At 32.0% G+C, this 21,517-nt stretch overlaps 3 protein-coding genes across 3 annotated transcripts; 2 read left to right on the plus strand and 1 right to left on the minus strand.

The window, feature by feature from the left end:
• Window positions 1-290: 290 nt before the first annotated feature.
• On the plus strand, window positions 291-2,525 carry LOC125853307 (NAD(P)H:quinone oxidoreductase). The gene is made up of 3 exons (XM_049532978.1): window positions 291-547; window positions 658-849; window positions 2,156-2,525. The coding sequence occupies exons 1-3, from the start codon at window positions 448-450 to the stop codon at window positions 2,461-2,463; spliced, it is 600 nt and encodes a 199-aa protein (XP_049388935.1). The 5' UTR covers window positions 291-447; the 3' UTR covers window positions 2,464-2,525.
• Window positions 2,526-4,205: 1,680 nt separating this feature from the next.
• On the minus strand, window positions 4,206-5,257 carry LOC125853639 (NAD(P)H:quinone oxidoreductase-like). Its single transcript, XM_049533365.1, has 3 exons — window positions 5,099-5,257; window positions 4,621-4,812; window positions 4,206-4,520 (listed from the first exon to the last, which is right to left on the minus strand). Exons 1-3 carry the CDS (start codon window positions 5,181-5,183, stop codon window positions 4,216-4,218), a joined length of 582 nt encoding a protein of 193 aa, XP_049389322.1. The 5' UTR covers window positions 5,184-5,257; the 3' UTR covers window positions 4,206-4,215.
• Window positions 5,258-16,756: 11,499 nt separating this feature from the next.
• On the plus strand, window positions 16,757-21,498 carry LOC125866443 (phosphatidylinositol 4-phosphate 5-kinase 6-like). Its single transcript, XM_049546811.1, has 8 exons — window positions 16,757-18,446; window positions 18,819-18,986; window positions 19,221-19,386; window positions 19,737-19,853; window positions 19,969-20,162; window positions 20,374-20,519; window positions 20,590-20,668; window positions 20,757-21,498. Exons 1-8 carry the CDS (start codon window positions 17,263-17,265, stop codon window positions 21,043-21,045), a joined length of 2,343 nt encoding a protein of 780 aa, XP_049402768.1. The 5' UTR covers window positions 16,757-17,262; the 3' UTR covers window positions 21,046-21,498.
• Window positions 21,499-21,517: the final 19 nt, after the last annotated feature.

The raw sequence follows: 21,517 nt of genomic DNA on the forward strand, positions 1-21,517 counted from the left end.
TTATTAAAAATTAAACTTATCTTTATTTGTTACAAATACTCCATTACAACACTATTCCGATAAAGACTCGTTATCATGGTTTGTTTAAAATAGTAAAATGTATTGGAATCTCTTTTTTAACTAACTTTATGTCAAAATTGACAGCTAAACCAAAATTATGTAATGATTATTAGAAGACAAAATGAAAAGAATAGAAGATAATTTATTTTTTTAATTAATTAAATTTAAATTTTTGTAATAAGTTAAAATCAGACAAATAAATTTAAACGGAGTTAAAAAATATCTGTATCGGCACAAAAAAGGTGTTAATTAAGATGACAGGATAAAAGGTTCGTCATCGCGTCCGTCAGGTCCGGCTTTCCTAATTTCAGTATATATATCTTTGTGCTGAAAACGAACAAGAAGACAGAAAAATAAAAAGAAAAAAATATATATATACTCAGGGGAATGCAAGCAGCGGCGATGGCGGCTCAACCAGTAATCAAGGTAGCTGGGCTTTGTGGTTCCCTCCGTAAAGGTTCCTACAATCGCGGTCTCCTCAATGCCGGTATACTTTTTATTTTTCCTGTTTATTTTTAAAAGTTATTGATTCAGTATATGCATTTGGTGCTTCCGTGCTTGTAATTGCAACTCATGTTGTGTGATTGTTGGGCTTAGCGATGGAGATATGCAAGGATTCTATAACGGGAATGGAGATCGAGTACGTCGACATATCGCCGTTGCCGTTTCTGAACACGGATCTTGAGGTGAACGGGACTTATCCCCCGGTCGTCGAGGCTTTTCGTAAGAAAATTGAAGAAGCTGATTGTTTCCTTTTTGCTTCTCCAGAGTACAATTACTCCATCACAGGTATCCAACTTTTTTACCTTTTTTTCATTTTTCTCTAATTGATGCTCCTTAGCTACCTTAGAGTTAATTAGACTTAAAATGATTGTTGATTTTGGAGATCTTACTGTTAGTCTAAATTTAGAATAGTTTGAAAGGTTTCTCGAATCAAAATTTTTTTGGTTATGGAGAAGGAGGATAAGAACATGACAACTATGAATTGTCATTTCCAATTTATGGTCTGAGATTTGATTACTCTAGTGCTATTTCGACTTCTATGCACGGAGAATCTGAATACTTGTTATCATGCATGATAATCTATGGTGAGCCACAGAGCTTGTTATATGAAAAAGGAACAAAGGAATTCAGGCCCATGGTCACTGCTAATTAAACACACATATTTATTTGGTGCAACTTTAGCTTTTATTTGATGGAGTTTGAACCAGGGAGATGTTTCAAATGGAAATGGTTCTTTTGTAAAAAAGGATGGCATACATAAGCTGTACTTGAAACTGTTATTGCTAAATAAAAAGTTCTGCGTTAGCACAAAATGATGATATGAAAATATATTTATTATCTGTGATATTTATCTCATTCAGGCTATTTGTAAGATGAGCTTCTTTAGAAGATCAATGAGTGCAAAATAAGAACTTGATAGGATGCCCTTTCTATATATTTTTAGAAAAAGAACTTGATAGGGATACCTAAATGTATTTGGCCGTAAATCTGTGAATAAATGAATGTGGTAACTAGCTGGAACTTAGTCCAACATCTGTAGACAGCTGAAATACTCACAAAGTGTTAAAAAGTCCCACATCGGTAGAGGGATGGGAATTTGGTCTCCTTATATGGACTTGGACAAACCTCCCCTCATGAGCTAGCTTTTGGGGTTGAGTTAGGCCCAGGTACTATATCTTTACACAAAGACTGTTCAAGTTAAGGTGCGGGAGAGATGTCTTCTCAGCTTGTCTTTCAGGTTGATATGATGAATAGTTAGTATATCTTCTCTTATGGGTTAACTTGGTTCATCTGATCTCTTATGGGTTAACTTGGTTCATCTGATTGGACGAGCGAGCTTTAAATGTTTTGTATCTGTTACTACAATGGGTGTGACCACTAGAGTTGAGATAATCATAGTCTGTACATCTTAATACAAACAGAGAATTTGGTCCCCTAGTTTAAATCAAAACAATTATAATCTGAAAGTATGGTAGATTAGGTTATGTATATGCAAGTATCTATAGGTTGCTAGACTAGTGTTGATGGATTTTTACTTCTTCTGATGACACTCTTGGTACTGATGACTATCATTTTCATGCTCCTTGGGTAGGACCATTGAAGAATGCAATTGATTGGGCCTCCCGACCTCCAAATGTTTGGGCTGATAAAGCAGCAGCAATGGTGAGTGCTGGAGGTGGCTTTGGTGGAGGACGGTCTCAATATCACCTCCGACAGATAGGAGTCTTCCTTGATCTTCATTTCATTAACAAACCTGAATTTTTCCTGAACGTGTTCCAGCAACCACCAAAGTTTGACAGTGATGGTGTGCTGACAGATGAAGAAACCAAGCAGAGACTCAGAGCAGTTCTTTTGGCTTTACAAGCACTTGCCTTGAAACTCAAAGGCAAGTGTGAATAGTTTCTACCAGTAAATGTGGTCCATTTCTTCATCCAATGTGGATGGTAAAGAATTGACATTTCACTTCACATGGGAAAAAATATCTACTTATAGATTTTTGAAACATCTGTTCAGTTGATTGAGCGTGTTAGCAGGATTTAAATTGTATTCAAAGTTTCATGGTGATTGATGTAATGGCTCCAACATGTTTCTGTGTCTTTCGTTTCTGTTCTGTGAGCAACACATTTGTTTTACAAAATATCATCAATACATATACTTCGAATAGCCTAGTGGTCCAACATGTGTTCATACCCAAGTTCAGCTCACCCCTTGATACTTTTCATGGAAAAAGAAGAAAAATGACAACTTTTACAACTGTTTTTTTTAGAAGTAAGTCACAGTGTCAAAACTAATCGAGTTTGAAATCATTTTTCATGAAAATTTTTTTATTGTGCATATTTTCTAATGTTAAGGATATAATTGGAAATAATTCTCAGCTTAAATTTTGAATTCCTTTAATAAAATAACAATTATTTTGAAATAATTTTTTTAAAACTAAAATGACAATTAGGATGGAATGAAAGGACTATACTTTTGGTATTAATAAACATGAGATGACTTGCAAGGCACGTAGCGCTTTGCGATGAACGAGTACTCCCTTTATTGCTTGACTCAAGCACGTTGATTTGACCAAATTTTTATGAAATATTTACTTATGTTGTGGAATTCTAAATTTGACTACTTCTACTTTATGTAGTTATTTAATACTATTTGAATTTAAATTTAAGCTTAATATATTAATAACTCCTTAAATTTTTGAGAAATTTTATTTAAATACTCGAATTAGGATGTTTGTTAATTGATCACCTAAATAAATGACTAAGTGTACTCATTTGAACTTTCAAGAGAAAAAAAATATTTAGTGTGTGTTTCAAGTGGCATTACGTAGATAAGTTAACCACTTAAATATGTTATTTCTTTTAATTATACACGTTTGCCTCAATAAACTGTAAAATCTCAAACATGTTTCAGTTGATGCTGATGTATATACAATTAAGGGATATGAGTGATGACATGTTTTATGTGGTTAACTTATCAACGTATTAATGGATACTTGAAAATACGTACAAACTTTTTTTTTTCAAAATTTAAATAAAAAAAAATATTTTAGCATGTGTTCACTTACTTACGTGGAATAAGTCGTAATTCGTGTTAATTTTAACCTCAGTCACGACTCATGATATACTCTATCATTGCATGTCATTTAATCAGACATGTTTACTTTGAATAGTGCAAGGTCTAAGGACAACTATATTTACTTATATATGTTGTATGGGTGTAAATTTATTTTTGATCCTTTATATACAGTGCTACACATAAAAAGTCCTTCATGTTTCAAAAAGTGGACACTTTTAGTCCTAATTAAGCTAAACATAAAACCTATAATTAACTAACCTAAAAAGGAATATTATACTGTATTTTGTATGATAGAAGAGACAAAGAGTGGAAAAACAGTCAACATTCACTGAGCTTCGTAGAATCATATCTTACGTAAAAAAGATTTCATAATTTAAAAACAACAATATAGAATAATAAACGCAGCAGCCATGACCTTTCTTTGTTTGGACAAAACAAGTGGGTGGAGATAATAACCTTTTTTTTCTTTAATCCAAAACCCTGAAAATGTTGAACAACAATCATACTACTACTAATAATAATAATAATAACTACGCTTCAATTCCAAACAGGACAATTTTCACCGGTAGAAGCTATTCAGACTTGCCTTTTGAGTCTCAAGGCAAATGCCTGTAAAGCCAAAAGGACTGCTTTGAGTTTGTGCTTGGTTTCTTCATGTATCAGCACACCGTTGCTGTCAAACTTTGGTGGTGACTCAAATGCAAACACAAAAAGTTCAGGCTTGTTAATGAAATGAAGATCAATGTAGATTCCAATTTGTCGAAGGTGATAGTGTGCTCGTCCTCCACCAAAGTTACCTCCCGCACTCACAATTGCTGCTGATTTATCCGCCCAAACATTAGGAGGTCGAGATGCCCAATCAATTGCATTTTTCAACGGTGCTAAATAAAAAAAACAGAGTAAAGAGTTAACTATATTGTTCAAATTTTGTATTCATAAATTCAAAATTCTAGCTCCGACACTAGGAAATTGACATAGTACCTGTGACGGAGTAATTGTACTCGGGAGAAGCAAAGAGGAAACAATCAGCTTCTTCAATTTTTTTACGAAAAAACTCTACATCATCTGGATAAGTTCCGTTCACCTCAAGGTCCTCGTTTGTAAACGGCAACGACGATATATCGATGTACTCAATCTCCATTCCCTTTATAGAATCCTTGCATATCTCCATTGCTATGCGCAATTACAAATCATCAATCACACAATATCATTAGAAGGTTTTATTTCTTAATTGTTTTGCTTAGAAATGTGGTGCAGTATTTATTCCTTCCTTAATTAAAATTCGAGCCTTAGCTATAAAAAAATTCTTGATTTCCGCATTACCCCTAATGAAGCCCTATTCGGCGTGAATCTAGATTAACTGGGCTCAAATATGAATACTAAACACCAGATGGAAAATAAATAAATAAAAAAAAACAGTTCTTAAAAAGAGAAACAGAGGAGGGAAAAAAAAGTGTACCGGCATTGAGGAGACCGCGATTATAGGAGGCTTCACGGAGGGAACCACAGAGTGCTACTACCTTGATTACTGCTTCAGTCGCCATCGCCACTTTGGTTATTTTTATTTTTTCTTTCTTTTTTTAGTCTTCTTCTTCTTCTCTTGTAGTAATTAATTATTTTTTAGCAGCACAAATTTATATACACGAATTAGGAAGACCTGACGGATGCCATGACGAACAGAGAAGATTTTTCCTGTCTTCTTATGAATACTTTTCATTTGTATTCATCAATCATTTGGTTGGACTAATGTATGGATTAATCACCAAGATATTTGTATATTATTTTATACCGTGATTAGTTATCCATCTTTTATCATGCTAAAATAATAAATAGAATCTCTCAATAATGTATTAATTTTAGGGAAATGAGTCTGAAAATACTTCAACTTTGATCGAAATTGTTGTTACGATATCAAACTTTATAGAGGACCTTTTATTCCTGCACTATTCAATAGTGTTTTTTAAAGGTATATATGTGTCCACGACTTCACGTGGACACGTTACTATTTATAATGATGCAATATTTATGATGTCCACGTAGACACATATATGCCTTTAAAATACCCTATTAAATAGTGCCGGTGCAAAATGTCATTTCCAATGTTCGGTATTGTTACAACAATTTCGGTTAAAGTTCAGATATATTTCAGACTTTTTCCCCTTAATTTTATAGGTTTCTTAATAGTAGGTCAAATACAATACTAATTTTATACTTGAATAATTTACTCTTAATGACTCCCTATGTCCCTAATTACTTGTCCACTTTGAATTGACACACCTATTAAGAAAATAATGATTGACATAGTGAATTTATCATTTTACTCCTATTAATTATGAAGTAGATGAATTAAAAACTTAAGATTTTCAAGAAGTGTTACCTTTTTCAAAGTAATTACAATTGAGTATATAATAGTTAAAAAAAATTGTCCTTTCTTAATTTGTCAAAATGGACAAGTAATTAGGGATAACTAAAAAAGAAAAAGGACAAGTAATTAGAAACAAAGGAAATAGTTATCAAAATTCAATCATAGGAGTAATATTAAGAATTTAATATCTGCCTAACTCATATCTACACGTGTTACCAACGACCCTTTAGTTTTCCTTTTAGCTCTCTACTCTTTTGAATTGAAATCAGGAGGGCTTTAATATTGTCATACTTTTTCATTATCCTTAGCTGGAAATATTTTGTTTGACCAAATTACATATTAATCGGAATGCGTATACAAATAGAGGTAAGATATGTCAGTTTTTTTTCCCCCTTGAATCATTAATATAGCAATTTTTCAATATAGAGAATCCCCACTCTTGACTCCCCTATAATTATAAATGTTCAATATTAATTTCAAAACGTGTTTAATAATATATTTGAAAAGTAGTCTTCTCCTTCAGCAGCAGGAACAACAACAAAACCCTTCCTCCAGGTTTGAGCGTCCAAGACCTTTGAAGATGGAAGAGTTTATGTGTCCCCTCCCCCTAGATTGATTAGAAGATACTCCAGAATTCGAAGAACTTTTGTGTTCCTTCACCATTTTCTTATCCTGTTGAATATTTTAAGTTTTGTTCATTCTAGATATTGTGTTGCTTTTTCAATTATTTTTAAAAAAAAATATATTTGAAAAGTATGTCACATGAATTATATTTATAAGCTCTAAAAATTATAAAAGTAACCAATTGAACTGAATAAACATATTTGTTAATTTCAAATCATGTAGAATCTTTATTAATGACATTCATTATCAGTATCACAAATCATAATCTGATGTATAGATAAGTTTGACACAAATTATCATTTTCAATAAAGAATGAATATTATCTTAAAGACTTTAGTCAGACACTTAAAGTTGTTCGCATAATTCACTTACATATCTTAATTAGGTATTAACACTTAAAGTTGTTCGCATAATTAACTTATATATCTTAATTAGGAATAATACCTATTGAACACTTTTATTATTCAAAACATATATTTATTAGACACTTTTCGTTAACATGACAAAGAATGGTGCAATACACCCATATTGAGCGCGTGAAAGGGGTATTTTTAGCTTTGTTTAATTATATTTTTGTAATCTCTTTCTTTCGTAACCATAACTTCTTCCACCACCAGTTCACCGCCTCCATTTCCGTCATTGCCACTGTCATCGTCCCCACCACCATCGACCCATCTCCTCCCTCTTTTTCTTCAGTCGCCTCTCCCTTTCCCAGTCTTCCTTATCAGTCGTTTTCATATGGAAAACATAATTCCCAGTCATTTTTTTTCAGATTTGTTATTATGGCAGCCAATACATCCAGTTCTTCCTCTTCTATTAAGCAATAACTACCATCACCTCTGCCATTTACATCGATAATTGGTCGTGTTTATATTTTTCATCAACGCTATATCCCTTTTCTTCTTATTATTATTTCTACCGTCACTTTACCTCCTCTATCACCATTGAATCTATATCTGCCATCAGAGACGTATCTAAGGGGGTCAACGGGTTCACGTGAACCCATGGTCCCCTCCTAAGATCATATATAGTAGTGTTATAATTTAAAAAAAATATTGAAATATAGATGCGTGAACCTATACTTCAAGTATCAAATAATGCAATTATGATTGGGTGCATCTCTCTCCGCGAGGTTAGAAAATTAAATTTTATATTTATCTTGTTTTATTTTTCTTTCTAAAATTAGATAACACTTCTCTAAGTGGTAATTGGTATATAAGAATTAATTTTAGACCTATAATTTTAAAATTTTAACGGTTTTCAATAGTAAAAACCTAAATATCGAACCGATCAAATTTATATCATAGATCAACCTTTATATAACAATGCGCCCATCATTTTAAAATCTTGGATACGCCTCTGTCTGCCATTGTTGATTTAGAAGATTGTAGTGTTCTGATAGGTAGTAGGAAAGAATTTGGGTGGGTATTGGTAATTATTAAAGTTTTTTTTTTAAAAGAAAAAAATAAAATCTGATCGATCTGCCATTGTTAATCTATGATAAAAAACCGAAAACAAAAAGAGAAAGAGCCCGTGGGGAGCTGATTCTTATGGGTTGCAGGGAAAGGTTTGGTGGGTGGGGGAATTGTGCAAATTACAAAATTTTATTTTATTTTTTATTATTTAAAATATTTTTTTCACTCATATTGAATTATATTTTTTAATAATTTTTTGGATTCACATGTCATAACTTTATTCGTCATAGTGTCATGTCATAGCGAATGTGTCTCACACACTTAATATTTTGGGCTAACCCATCAGTGGCCCCCTAAACTTGGTATGATCTTTCACTTAGACATCTTAACTAGGCTTTGTTCATTTTAGACACCTCATGTCACGCCCAACTGTGTCAATTTGACACTTTCTGCTGAGATGGCATAGCAAGTGTGATACACTACTAGACGCGCGTGAGAGCCTCATTTTACCAAATTTTAATTTTTTTTCTTCTTCTTCTTCCCCATTTTTTGGCTACCATTTTCCAAGCTTAAACTCTTTCCATGGTGAAATAAATTTGACGATGTCACAAACAAAAAGTGAATTCTAGCGCCCATAAATTTTAAGCTTAAATACTTTCACTTATTTTATTGTCCTTCTTCCTCCTCAAAATAATTTGAGAAAATCAACATAAATTTCAAGAAGAAAAAAAAACTCAGAAATGGCAAGAAATCATATTTTCAATTATCAAATCCTACATTTGGTGGGGGAGGGTCGAGGGTGGTGGTGGGTGGAGTGGGTAGTAGAGAAGACAATTTGGGGGTGGTGTGGGTATAATTTTCTTTTTATTAAAAGTGTTTTTTTTAAAAAATTATTTAGTTAAAGAAATGCCACATGTCAATGAGTCATTGGTAGTTTTTTCCTACTCAAGATTCATCATTTAATAATTTTTTTAAATATATATATGCCATGTGTCTTTATTTAATTCGTCATTTTGACACGCCATCAGCGAGTGTTTTACACACACCTTACAAATTTGGCAGATTGTCGAAAAAGTGTCAAATTGACACAGTTGGGCGTGACATGAGGTGTCTAAAATGAACAAAGCCTAGTTAAGGTGTCTAAGTGAAAGATCGTGCCAAGTTTAGGGGGCCACCGATGGATTAGCCCTAATATTTTTGGTTGATTGTCCAAAAAATGTCAAATAGGTGTCAATCCTAAGTATTAGAAGTGTTCAATAGGTACAAGACTTAGTTAAGGTATTCAGGTGAAATATGCGGACAACTTTAAGGAATTGTGTATGACTTAAGCCTGTCTTAAAAATTGCAATACGATATTTTAATAAGAACTGATATTGTCCAATTAAGTCATGGATATAATTCACATCCATAAACTGGCTCAAGGAAGATGAGTGTTCAGATTTTATTAAGAGCCCATGATTCTCATCCTATAGACCTATACCGATGTAAGATTCATTCTATTCATCCCCCTTCACATCAAGCTTGACACACACATTCTTTATCTAGAATTTTACTGCCTACCACAATTTGTCAAATTACAGTTAGTTACGAATATCTATCAGTACAAAAAAATAATTAACGGTGGTAGTTATCTATTGTTAAATATTATTTTTTTCACATAGATAGGGATTTTCTATTAAAAAATAATATAAACTTTGGGGCAAGTTTTAAACTGGGTCAAATACCAATATATACCGGCAACAAAGAAAGAAATTCAACAAAATGGTCATATTTATATGAAATGTAATGTATTAATATTGTATAAATAGTATATACCGTGTGTATATGATGTATAATTGTGTGTTAAAGACATATATACATACATATACATTATCTATACAATATTTATATAGTACATCCGTTCATTTTTCTCAATCGACAATTATATAATTTTGAATTTTGTGTTTAATTTAACATTGTCACAAAAAAGAGGAGAAAAGGAGTAATATTCCATAATAATGAAATATTATAATCAAAATAATTAGAAAAGGGATCAATAAATATTAGAATCAAAAGAAGAAAAGGAAGAAGGAAAAATCAACGAGATGGGCCGAATGCACTTCGGCAGAGATAATTCGTTCTCCTGGCAATCAGGGCCCAGCCCATTGTCAACAATTTTGAATTTGATAATGGACAAATTATTGGGGGAAGTGTGCAAATTCCTTTTTTTGAAATCGTTATTTAATTTGTATTTGTTTTTTTTTTTTGGTGGTGTAATTTTATCTCTTTTGATAACAACTTCAAACATATGCGATTGGAATCGAAAATTTATTTCAATTTTTAGATTGTCTGAAATGTGGCTCTTGTGAAGGCCAAACATCAAATATTTTTGCCTAAAATGTGGTATGACTTACTAATATCAACTTCAGATATTATTTATTGAATTTATAGACTTGACAAGATCAAACTTCGAAAATCTTTTACTAAAATTTTACCTGATTAACCAAAACTTAACTTTAAACATTTTTTAATGAAATGATAACCTTATCAAAATCAAATTTCAAACATTTTTTTAAAAAAAATAGCCAACTTTTTCATTACTCACCCCATCCACAATCAGCTTTAATCTAAAAAAATTACTACTGATAACCTTCAAGCATAACTACAATCTAATTGACAATGTAAATAACACCTAGAGACTGACAACATTACAATAGCCAAGATTAAACTAAAGCTTAAACACCTGGGTGGTGCGCGAACATAACATGAGTAATCAATAAGTACTTCTTATGATCCTATTCAAATTAGTCATGATATTATGTCAATATATAAATATCTTTTTGATAAAATTTTACATTTTATATTTTTTTTGGGATTGTAATAATTTAATCTTTAACTTTAACTATACTAATAACTTATTTAATTTTTATTAAGGTGAAATGTTTTGTCCAAGCATGCACATGATGTAATAATTTTATTAAATAAAAGAGGGTGTATTACACACACTATGAAATTCACACTCCCAATAATTTAGATATGAATAGTTTAAATGTGTTTTTAACACTTGTCTTTTATTGTAAACTTTGTTGGATTATATTTTTTCCGTTCACTTTTATTTATTTACTTTGACTTTGCATTTCCTTTAAGATCTGATTAATATGAGTATTTTATCATAATATTCATAATAATTATTGTATAATCTTATATTTTGAAAAAACAACTACTTAATATCAAAGGTAAAACATAAAAAAAATAAATAAATAAATAAATTATCTTGATATACTAAAATAAAAATATAAAAAATAAAATTATATTTTTAATATCATGAACAAATAAAAGTGAAGTGAGGAGGAGACAAGATGGTATTTGACAAAGGTGGAAATCCAGCTACGGACGAGACATTGTTAATAAATGGGGGAAGATCTTATTGAGACAAAATTGAGCAAAACATAGAGACAATTGTAAGTTGAAGTGAAGTTGCTATTCCAAATTATACAGATTCGTATTGCCTCTCGACAATGCCAGCCCCAATGTTCTTTTCATCACATGTTACTATCTTTCTTCAATTCTCTTTTATTTTATCTTTTGGTTTTCCATTCGGTCTATATTGAAGCTTCCATTAAATTTGGATCGCGCACTGCAGAGCCTATTCGGGGTGGCGCTTCCAACAAGATTTTTTTCATACTCAGGGCTCGAAATCAAAATCTATGGTAAAGGGTGAAACACTCTCACCAATGCACCACAACCCATGTTAATTTCAATTGTCTTTTAATGTAATTACACATATCTAACTTTCCTCCTCATATTGGATATTAGTTTCATTTCATGGTTCTACAAACAATCATATAACATCTTATAGGAAAAAAAGAAAAAGGAAGACACTTTAACATCCTAATTTAGAATAAAAAATCTAACATTAGCAAAATACAGAAGAGATGTTAATTTACATTCTAGTAATATATTTTATAATTGAGTGTGTCTCAGCTCAAAGCGAACGATATTACTAGTAGATTGAGCCGTCATAAAAATAAATTTGAATTATTATTTTTTCTTTTTTACGTTGTGCTATTTACTCTTGAGAGAATAATAAATTCGTTCATTAGTCCTGCATGTTTGCCATTGACTGATCAAATAAGCTCCACGTCAAAGAGCGTATTACCACAAAAGTTTTATCTATAAGAATAACTTATTACTAGTAATAATTATTAATCAAAAAATACATCATTAGCCAAAAAAAAATGCCTTTAACACAAGTGTTATCTTAAGAATTAAAGACAAAAAATAGGTATATTTTTCCAACTATACTTTATATTCCATCTTCTTATTAATAGTTTTCCATTTTCCAAAGATTTTTATGAAATAGGGATAATTTAGTAAATTATCCATTGTATTTTTGATTTCTTAATGAATAATTTTTTTTTACTAAAATAACACTTATTTTGTAACGAAAGAAATAATTATAAATTCTTGATATTAACTTGTCACACACACCAATCGCCAATATTAATATTTACCAATATATTCCCCCTTGTGTGTTGGACATCAACAATATAAACATTTGCCTAATATTATCAAAAATCGGGTATCAAGTTTCATAGGGAAATTATTTATGCAATTTTTTTGTTTAGATTACTATTAATTAGTTAATCGGACTTTAATATAAATATCGGACATTGGATTAGATTTTTTTTTAGTTAGCCTAATAAGTTGAGCTTGAGGTTTTATAACACGTGATTAAAAAAAAAGGTTCTACAACACGTCTTAATATCTTTGAAATTAATGTGGATTTAGCAAAAAATAGGATAAAATGCAAAGAAGAAGAAGATATCACATTGGCAATATATATATATACATTCGTTAGAGTTTTTCTGGTCTTGTTAGAGATTTTACATAAATATTCTCTGTACTAATATGTTGTCACTTTTCCCCCCGCCCTCCAAAAGAAAAGTTATTTCTTAAAAATTGAAAATAATTTAATTTTAATTTTTTTTATCCTTAATAAAATGATTTATAGTCATACAAATGGTCAAAAAGTGATTAAATCACAAATTTTAAAAAAAAATTATTTATTTTTTAAGAGTGAAAAGTCAAAAGCGCACTTAATGTATCCCAAAAAAAATTAATTTTATATCTAAACTATCACTATTATTGAGTGAAACACACTTAGAATATTTGATGGTCCGTGTACTGCAATCTCTTTGTTCGTCTAGTCCGGATCTAGTGTGTTTTGCCGGATCAAGTGTGTTTTACTAAACAATCAATGATCATTCAAGTATGAAACTCATACTCCTAATAGTTTGAATATAAAATTAAAAAAATTAAAAAAAAGTAACTTTCACATATAGCAAACATAAAAATCATACTGTAAATATATATTTTTCTACCTTTCACTCTTTTTAAAAATTTGTACCAAGTCAAACGATCCCTCATCAATTGATAATTGAGACCGAGGAAGTAATTATTAGTATTATTGTGTGTGTTTTGAATCTAAGGCTATACTATTATTATTTTTTGTTTATAATATTAACACAATCAACATTATTATATGTTATTGTTATTATAATTAGGTGGCTCTTGGAGAAGGCATTTACAGCAAATGAAAACTTTGAAGGGAGTCAATTGTAATGTGTATTTGGACAAGGGTAGATGGAGTAAAATAAATTGTTTGTCTTAATCATCAATTAATCGTTAATAAGTGACCTGTCTCCTCAAAAGGACAATGGTTGGGTCCTGACGATTATGATTAATAAAGGGCCGCACGTTGGAGGGACCAATTACGAAACATTAATTCAAATAATTTTATTCTTGTTTACTTCTTCTTTCATCGTAATTAGTACGACGAGCAAGGCCAAATATATAGGCTAAATTAATCGGCCTGTGAAACTTGTAACTTCTTCGTAAAATCAGATATTTTATAAATAATTTTTTTGTAATTTAGAGGTTGAGATTTTATAGGAACACTAAATGGTGCAGATTATTGGGATTAATTTTCACTAAATACATCTTCTTCTTTTTAATACTCCCTTATCATCTATTTTTCCAATATAGTTTTTCATTTTTTACTTGGCACTTTTGACATATAAAAAAGGATAATTTTTTTCATATTTACCCTAAGCATTAAATATTTATCCGGTAAAACATTTTCCAAGACTTAATCCTAACATCATGTTATAGGGATAGTTTGGTAGAATAACTTAATCAATAATTATTCTCGGGTAATGCTAAATGGCCAAAAAAGTTGGCCAGAAATTTAAAAAATCTGAAATATCCTTTTTACTTTAAAATAAACTGATCTTTTTTCTATTTTTTAATTAAAGGGTATTAATGTTAAATAGGTAAAAATGTTCAAAGAGGTAAAATAACAGTGTGAATTATGTTATTTTACCATTTTGGCCAAAAGGATTTTTCCAATTATTTTCTTAATGGGTGTGTAAAGATCAAATATTGACAAGTAAAAATGAACGGAAACAGTAACATATTCATATTTTAAAAAATTTAAATTCGCTAATTTGAGAAGCATCGATTGTCATTTGTCGGTAATGACTGGTCACTAATAATTTTGCACGACCTTTTTAATTCACTTTAAAGTTTGATTAACTACCAACTAACTTTTTTAATTGTGATTCATCAAAGATTAATGACCAACCACAACAAAATGTCAAGTATAAAAGATTAGATGAAAGCATTATTTCAACAATTCAACTCTCATTTATTATAATTTCTAATCAATCTAAGGTGCAAGTTTGTTGGGTAGTTTATAACTTAAAATTTTTTAGTTTATGAGCTTTTAAATTAAATTAATAAAAGGCAGCTTCCTAGATTACAAATGTAAGGTCTAGATCAAATTTACGAGGTTCTACCGAATTGATAAGTAAAATTATAGCTTTACCCCTGAATTTCACAATAATCAGTCAACTTCTATTTTATTGCATCAAAGCGCATAAATTATTTTTTATAACAAAAAAAAATCACTTAATTTTTTCCTTAATATCATAGAGTGTCACTAAAATCACTTATATTGTTAATTGTTGTAGACTAGTGCCGATGACCACAACCTGCGTTGCATTTCTTCATAACAAAATGAAGAACTTCACTTTAATTAAATCCAATAGATTATTAAATGAGTAGGAGACGATACTATTAATATTATTATATAATAACAAATAACGTATATTATATTCACGGTAAAACGTGGGGAAGGGAGGACAAAACTGCTTCACCACTCACTCTTCAATACAAAAATAAATAAAAATAAAAAATAGACTTATGTTGTTATCTACTAGTAATATACTATATGCTTTCATTCTGAAAATAAAATATAATACTAACATATATATGAATTGACGTAGGTTGAATTAGATTCTTAATCTTAATTAATTAAATTTCTTGATATTTTCAGTTAACCACCACATATATAGCATCTAATAGTTGCAGCCTATGTTTCAAATTAATAAGGGTTTCATGTTAAAACACTTGAAATAGAGACTTAATTTGATTTATCGCGAAAATATTGGTTTGAAAAGACAATCTTTAAACATATTTAAAATGTACTAGGATTTGAAAATGATCATTATAGACGAAGGACTATCGAAAATAACACTCAACTCATATTAACATGCACTAGTTGGCAATAGTGTATAGGTTCCCTTTGGGCATTTCAAATATTTGTCTGGTTATGAATATTTGAAAGAAAAAAAAAGTTATTTTGTATATGCAAATACTAAATCTTAATTTTTGAACTTCCAAGTAAAATATTAATTTAAAGTAAGTGAATGATCTCCACTCACGGATCTTTCCAAAAAATTATTTTTTCCAAATGAAAGTTGATGTTTAAACAAAACTTATTTATAATGTCCAAAACAAATGTTGTCCAAATAGTTGCAGAAATACTTAGAAATTACAGAAAACGATAAACCAGAACACCTTTTCAATATTATGGTAAAAAGGTCGACAAGATAATTAGGAGTTGTTTGGTTACCGGGATTTGATATAATATATATTTGGTCCTAATTACGATATAAAATATTAAAAATTACATTTATTTAATATATATTTTCTTAATTTTAATTTGTTTGCCCTATTTTAACTTCACAAAGAATTTTAAAAAGTAAAGAAGAATTTTAAATCTCGTAGTTTAAATTAAAGATGTACCAAATTTATCAAATTGTCTTTAATCTTATGGTCTTAATTATATCTCATGAAAAACTAAAATTAAAGAGTTTACCAAATTTTTTTTTTAAATAGACTGAAAAAAAATACAAGCCTCGACTAAATTCGAATTATGCACGGTAGAATGTATTGCTCCTAACAAAATTTTCTCCAAATTCATAATTCTAATTCAAATTCAAAACTTTTGATTAAGGATGAAGTAGCCTCACAACTACCTCGCAAGACAGTCGGTTACCCCAAAATCTTAATATTATCTATCCTGTATTATATGTGGGGTCCGAAGGCCCTAATTAAAACCGGAAAATAATTTGGGCAACACATAATGCCTAACATGTCTTTCATTCATCCAATTGTCAGGTGTTTTAGTGGATTTAGGAGCCAATTTCGGAGACAAAGAAGACCCTGCTGTTCACCCTTTAGTTGACAAGTTGAAAATTCATATCCAATCACAAATATACAAAATTTATTATTATTATTTTTAATTTTTTTAAAGTAAAAGAACAAGGAGAGATATTAATTTTCTTTTTTTCTTTCTTCCTTTTAATTTAAACACATAAAAAAGAAAAGAGCTTTAGCTAAATAAAAAAACAGTCATTGATTTGTTCTGCTCTTTTGCTATTCCATCAACCTAACAACTTCTGTTTCAAAGTATTCCCAATACACCAAATTCCTGAAAAGCTGAAAAAAGGAACAAAAAGATAAATCAAGTTCAGCAAATCAATCTCAGAAACATAGAGAAAAAAATGTTCTTTTATTTTTTTTAATGTGAATTTGCAAAGGCACCCTTTTTTATTTTTTCCAATACAACAGCTAGCTTCTCCATCAATTTGGTAACCAAAGAAAATCCAGACCCTTTTCAAGAAATGAGCCAAAAACATGATATAACAATAAAGATTGGATTTTTTTGTGTTTTTTGATCTTGGGTAGTTATAGAAATGATTGTTGATGTTCATGTGAAACTCACATTGGTGATTCAAATGAAGATTGATTTGGGGTAAAGGAGGAAGGAAAGGGGTTATTGGTGGAATTCAAAAGGGAAAGGAGAATTTTTAAAGGGATTACTGTTGAGAGATGAACAAAGAATTTAGTGGCATTTTGAAAGCCTGTAGGGATTTCACAGTAAAGAAAGCAACTGCAAAGAAAAGAGCCAAAAACATCATTTTTACAACAATGTCAGTGGCACATGTTGATGATGACCTTGATGCCCCTGGTGAGGTTTATTATGCAGAGAAAGTATTGAACAATGGGGATATTTATACGGGGAAATGGAGCGATAACTGCCCCAATGGACAGGGGAAGTATTTGTGGTCAGATGGTTGTATGTATGTTGGTGATTGGGTTAAAGGGAAGACAATGGGGAAGGGAAAGTTCAGTTGGCCTTCTGGTGCAACCTATGAAGGCAAGTTCAAGAATGGTTATATGGATGGTGAAGGGACTTATACAGGGTGCTCGAATGATACGTACAGAGGTTCTTGGGTGATCAATATGAAACATGGTAAAGGAACAAGGGATTATGTGAATGGAGATCATTATGAAGGAGAATGGCGTCGTGGGCAGCCAGATGGGCAAGGGAGATATCAATGGATCAATGGGAATCAATATATTGGACAATGGAGAAATGGGAAAATGAATGGTAATGGTACAATGATTTGGGCTAGTGGGAATAGGTATGATGGTTCTTGGGAAGATGGATTTCCTAAAGGGAATGGCACGTTTCGATGGGCAGATGGGAGTTTTTATGTTGGTATTTGGAGTAAGGATTCTAGGGAGCAGAGTGGGACTTATTATCCTTCAGGTTCACGAACAGGTACTTTCGATTGGGATCCTCAGGATGTGTATTCAAATGATCTACTAGGATGTCAGATTAGTCCAGGTGAAAGAATATCAGCTTACCCTTCCCAAAAGATGGTTACTTGGCCATGTGAAGGGGAATTTCTGCAGAAGTTGCCAATAGCAAAGACTCCAAAAGCAAATAATGCAAGGCCTAAGCGAAATTCTGTGGATGGGAGGTTGAGCAATGGAGATGGCAGCTACAGTTGGGGTTCAGAAACTGATGCAGCTTCAAACAGTGTATATTCAGAACAACCAAGAGAGTCAAGTGAAGAATCCAGAAGCATTCGAACTGATGATTCAGATAATTCAAGAGGATTTCAACCACATTGCATCAAAATTCAACCCAACAAGAAGCCAGGAACAACAATATCGAAAGGGCATAAAAACTATGACCTCATGCTTAATTTGCAGCTGGGAATAAGGTATTCATTTGAATTGAATAAAACCATTTTATTTTATTTTTTGGTCTAAAGTAGTTGATTTTATTGCTAACCACTGTTGTTCTTGTGGCTCTTAATCCTAATCTTCATTGTATTTGGGAAAATAAATAAGGAATAAAAGATCAAGTTGGTTAAATCTCTATTGATGGTTTTGGACCGTTACACACGAATTCCTTTTTGGGATCTTTACCTTATACTATTATTTTTGGTAGCAAGGATTCTTTACTGGATGCACAAATATAAGTTTCGAGTATCTAAGAAGGACAACTTGCATTTTCCATAGCAGTGCTTTTAGATCTTTATATCCTTTTTCAATATCTTGCTGCTTGTAGCTCATTTATGGTGCCATCTCAGACATTCTGTAGGAAGGCCTGCTCCAGCTACATCACTTGATCTCAGAGCTACAGCTTTTGACACGAAAGAAAAGGTGTGGACAAAGTTCCCTACAGAAGGATCCAAGCATACTCCTCCACACCAGTCGTGTGAGTTCAAGTGGAAGGATTACTGCCCGTTAGTTTTCAGGTTTAGTTTATACACTTTACTCTCATATATATGGACTATTTTGAATGCTCCATTAACATATCTTAATTCAAAAATGCATAACTGAGGCGAAGTTTGAGTACTTCTCAGAATGTGTTGTTGCAGGTACATTGCATTGCACATGCACAGTCAATTGACACATCAGAATAGCTTGGAGAATATTTCAACATTATAACATCAGTTGAACTTAATCTGAAAATATAACTATGTTTTCAGGACCCTTAGGAAACTGTTTAAAGTGGATCCAGCTGATTACATGATATCTATATGTGGAAATGATGCACTTCGAGAGCTCTCATCCCCGGGAAAAAGTGGAAGCTTTTTTTACTTGACCAACGATGACAAGTACATGATCAAGACCTTAAAGAAGGCAGAAGTAAAAGTAAGTAAAATTTCTGCTTGTCGATTGTTAGAATGAAAATCTTTGCTGTCTGAATCCTTTTCTCCTTTCACCTTTATACTGAATACTTATGTAGAATGCTCAGTATCATTGCTAAGCCTCTGTACTGATGCCTAGTTCTTAGTAATCAAATTTCATTTCCAGTATCTTTGTGAATTTTCTAAACATAGTTGTCATCAAAACTACAGTCTAGAACCAGACATTGTTGTCTTTCAAGTAATCAATCTAGCCAATAATCTCTTGCAAAGCATGGTGGAATCATATCTCACATATTTTCTCTGTTTACTTAAACATTTCTACGATTTAATGGGGCTTCGTTCACACAACTGCAGGTTCTTTTAGGAATGCTTCCAGCTTATTACAATCATGTTCGAGCATTTGAGAACACTCTAGTTACTAAATTTTTTGGCCTTCATTGTGTGAAATTGACTGGACCTGCCCAGAAGAAGGTATATGAGACAACTAGAACTATGTGTTTTGACGAGTTCATGCTTTTGTTGCATCGAGTTTGTCTGTCCTTTTTTTTATTAATCGAGTTTGTCCTTAATAACAACTGATGAGCAGGTTCGCTTTGTCATAATGGGGAACTTGTTCTGTACTGAGTATGCCATTCACAGACGTTTTGACTTGAAAGGTTCTTCCCATGGCCGCGTCACTGAGAAATCTGAATCTCAAATTGACTCCACTACTACTCTCAAGGACCTGGATCTCAATTTTATATTCAGGCTTCAGAAAGTTTGGTTCCAAGAGTTCTGCAGGTGGCTTTTTCTTCGCTTTCTCTGTTATTTAAAAGAATGTTTTTTCTACAATGGTGACAGACATCATAAATCTTCCCAGAAGAGCTTTATGCTTTGATGTTCGGTCATAGACATGTAGCCATTGTAGCTTAAGCCAGTGTAAACCTGAACTCCAAATTTTACCTTCAGTTTTGCTCCTTTTACAAAGTATGCTGAACATTCTATTCCACAGGCAAGTGGACCGCGACTGTGACTTCCTTGAACAGGAGAGAATTATGGACTACAGTCTTTTGGTTGGAGTTCACTTTCGAGAAGTTTCAGGTTCTGGTGAACCAGTCACAACTGAGACGCGTAATTCTGGAGTTCGGACTCCTACTGGTATACATGTCTTTCCACACTCGTTTCATGATAAATGAAGGAGGATTTTCATTTCTTCTTTCTGTTTCAGCTAATGCAGACCAGAGTGGTGATGTATCAACTCCTCGAATTTCCAGGGCTGACATGGATCTTCTTTTTGATCCTTCAGGGTAAACTACACTCATGAGGATATCATTTGTCAATTTTTTCAATGGATTTTGACTGGACAACCTATTTTTCTCCCTTGGGTGTTGGCAGGTGGGCTTCCATTAGATTGGGTATCAACATGCCAGCAAAGGCTGAATTAACAGTAAGAAGAAGCGATTTTGAGGCACAGCTAGTGGGAGAGCCTACAGGGCAGTATTATGATGTCATCGTATTCTTTAGTATAATCGATATACTACAGAATTATGACATTAGCAAGAAGCTGGAACATGCATATAAAGCATTTCAATATGATCCAACCTCAATCTCCGCAGTTGATCCCAAGCAGTATTCAAAACGTTTTCGGGACTTCATATTACAAGTTTTTGCAGAAGACACCTGAGATTTCAGAAAAGCTAGTATGCCTTCCACGGTATTCGCTGAGGTAACCATGCTAACCACACAACAGTGATGAGAACTATGAAAGCTCGGACACTTGCTCCTGGAATGAGGGGTTCTGGCTATGTGCCCCATCAAGACAAGCAGCCATGGCAAAAGAAGGGCACTGAACTTTCTTTTTCCTTTATTTTTCTATATAGTTACATGCATATAATCCATAACTCAGAAAGGCATAGATTAGTTCTGTGAGTAAATGTCCAGCCATGTAATTTTTAAGCCTGCCTGACCCAATTGTACATGAAAATAGAAGGGTGAAGCTGAGGTAGGGTGGATTTTTCTTGCAAACCAATTTTTTTTATCTAGAGTGACGAGTCTCTGGAAATCTACTTATGGAATAACCATGTATAGCGCGTCAAAGGGGAAAAAGAGGAAATTGGAAGTCTTTAATTTGGGCAAAATGTTACACTTCTCTACAA

The sequence above is a fragment of the Solanum stenotomum genome, chromosome 1, assembly GCF_019186545.1.
Source record: "Solanum stenotomum isolate F172 chromosome 1, ASM1918654v1, whole genome shotgun sequence".
NCBI classification, from domain to species: Eukaryota; Viridiplantae; Streptophyta; class Magnoliopsida; order Solanales; family Solanaceae; genus Solanum; species Solanum stenotomum.